Source organism: Penaeus monodon, chromosome 23 (assembly GCF_015228065.2).
Source record: "Penaeus monodon isolate SGIC_2016 chromosome 23, NSTDA_Pmon_1, whole genome shotgun sequence".
Classification (NCBI taxonomy): Eukaryota; Metazoa; Arthropoda; class Malacostraca; order Decapoda; family Penaeidae; genus Penaeus; species Penaeus monodon.
In genome coordinates this window covers 10,813,718-10,814,627 of record NC_051408.1, presented here as the reverse complement: position 1 = coordinate 10,814,627, position 910 = coordinate 10,813,718, and the positions used below count along the sequence as shown (strand labels likewise).

The 910-nt window shown below is 51.3% G+C and overlaps 1 protein-coding gene across 1 annotated transcript; it reads left to right on the top strand.

Moving 5' to 3' along the window:
- The first annotated feature begins 130 nt into the window (after positions 1–130).
- On the top strand, positions 131–900 carry LOC119588348. Its single transcript, XM_037937034.1, has one exon. The coding sequence runs from the start codon at positions 177–179 to the stop codon at positions 852–854; it is 678 nt and encodes a 225-aa protein (XP_037792962.1). The 5' UTR covers positions 131–176; the 3' UTR covers positions 855–900.
- The last annotated feature ends 10 nt before the right edge of the window (positions 901–910 follow it).

Genomic DNA, 910 nt, shown 5'->3' with positions numbered 1-910 from the left:
GACTTCGCAGCAAGAGGAGACGCTATCCCAGTCTCCCCATCCGCGAGTATTTAAAGGTCCGACCTCCGCTTCACCCACTAATCTCTGCTTCAAAGATACATATTTTGCACTGCCTCTCTGTACAGGATATTTTGTTTTGGCTTACCAGCCTCAGATATTCGAGTGCTTCATTCGCCATGCAGAATTTTGTTTTTGTATCTTTCATGCTCTTTGTAGCCCTCGCTAAGGCGGACTACAGAGGATCCCAAGCTTCCTGCGAACCCTCAACTGAAATCGTAGTGGTCACAAAAACTTCGCTTGACCTGCTGCGGGACCAGGTCACTGCGTTCGACCTGCAATACAGCCACAGCGACCTGCAAATAACCAAGACGGTCTTCGCGACCTCCACCTTCGTACAGACCATTTCTGTGACGCAGGTACCGCTCCCACAGATCCTGACGAGTTCCAGTTACGTGACGGCGTCGGTGTTCAAAACGCTCGTCACGACACACGAGGCCACGACAGCCGTCACTCGAACACAGCCCTTGTGGGTGACGAAGGTCGTCCTCAAAGACCTGACCTTGAAGCACACGGTTCTCGACACCGGAACAGTCACCCGGACCCTCACTCAGACTCGTTTCCTCACGGCCTTCGACACTCGCACCTCCACCGTCATCAGAAGCGCCTACGTCACCACGACGGAGTTGCGACCCTTCTACGTCACCAAAGCGCACTACCAGACACTCGAGCAACGCCTCACCAGCACCGTCACCAGCCTGCAACGCGTTCAGGAGTATTACACTCTAACCAAGACAGAGTATGTCGTTCCTACGAAATGCTACCGACAAAGGGATTATCCAATATTTAAGTATTAATGTAGAACGAAAAGCCAATTCCATTTACCATGTTAACTAAACAAGTCATGCTTATG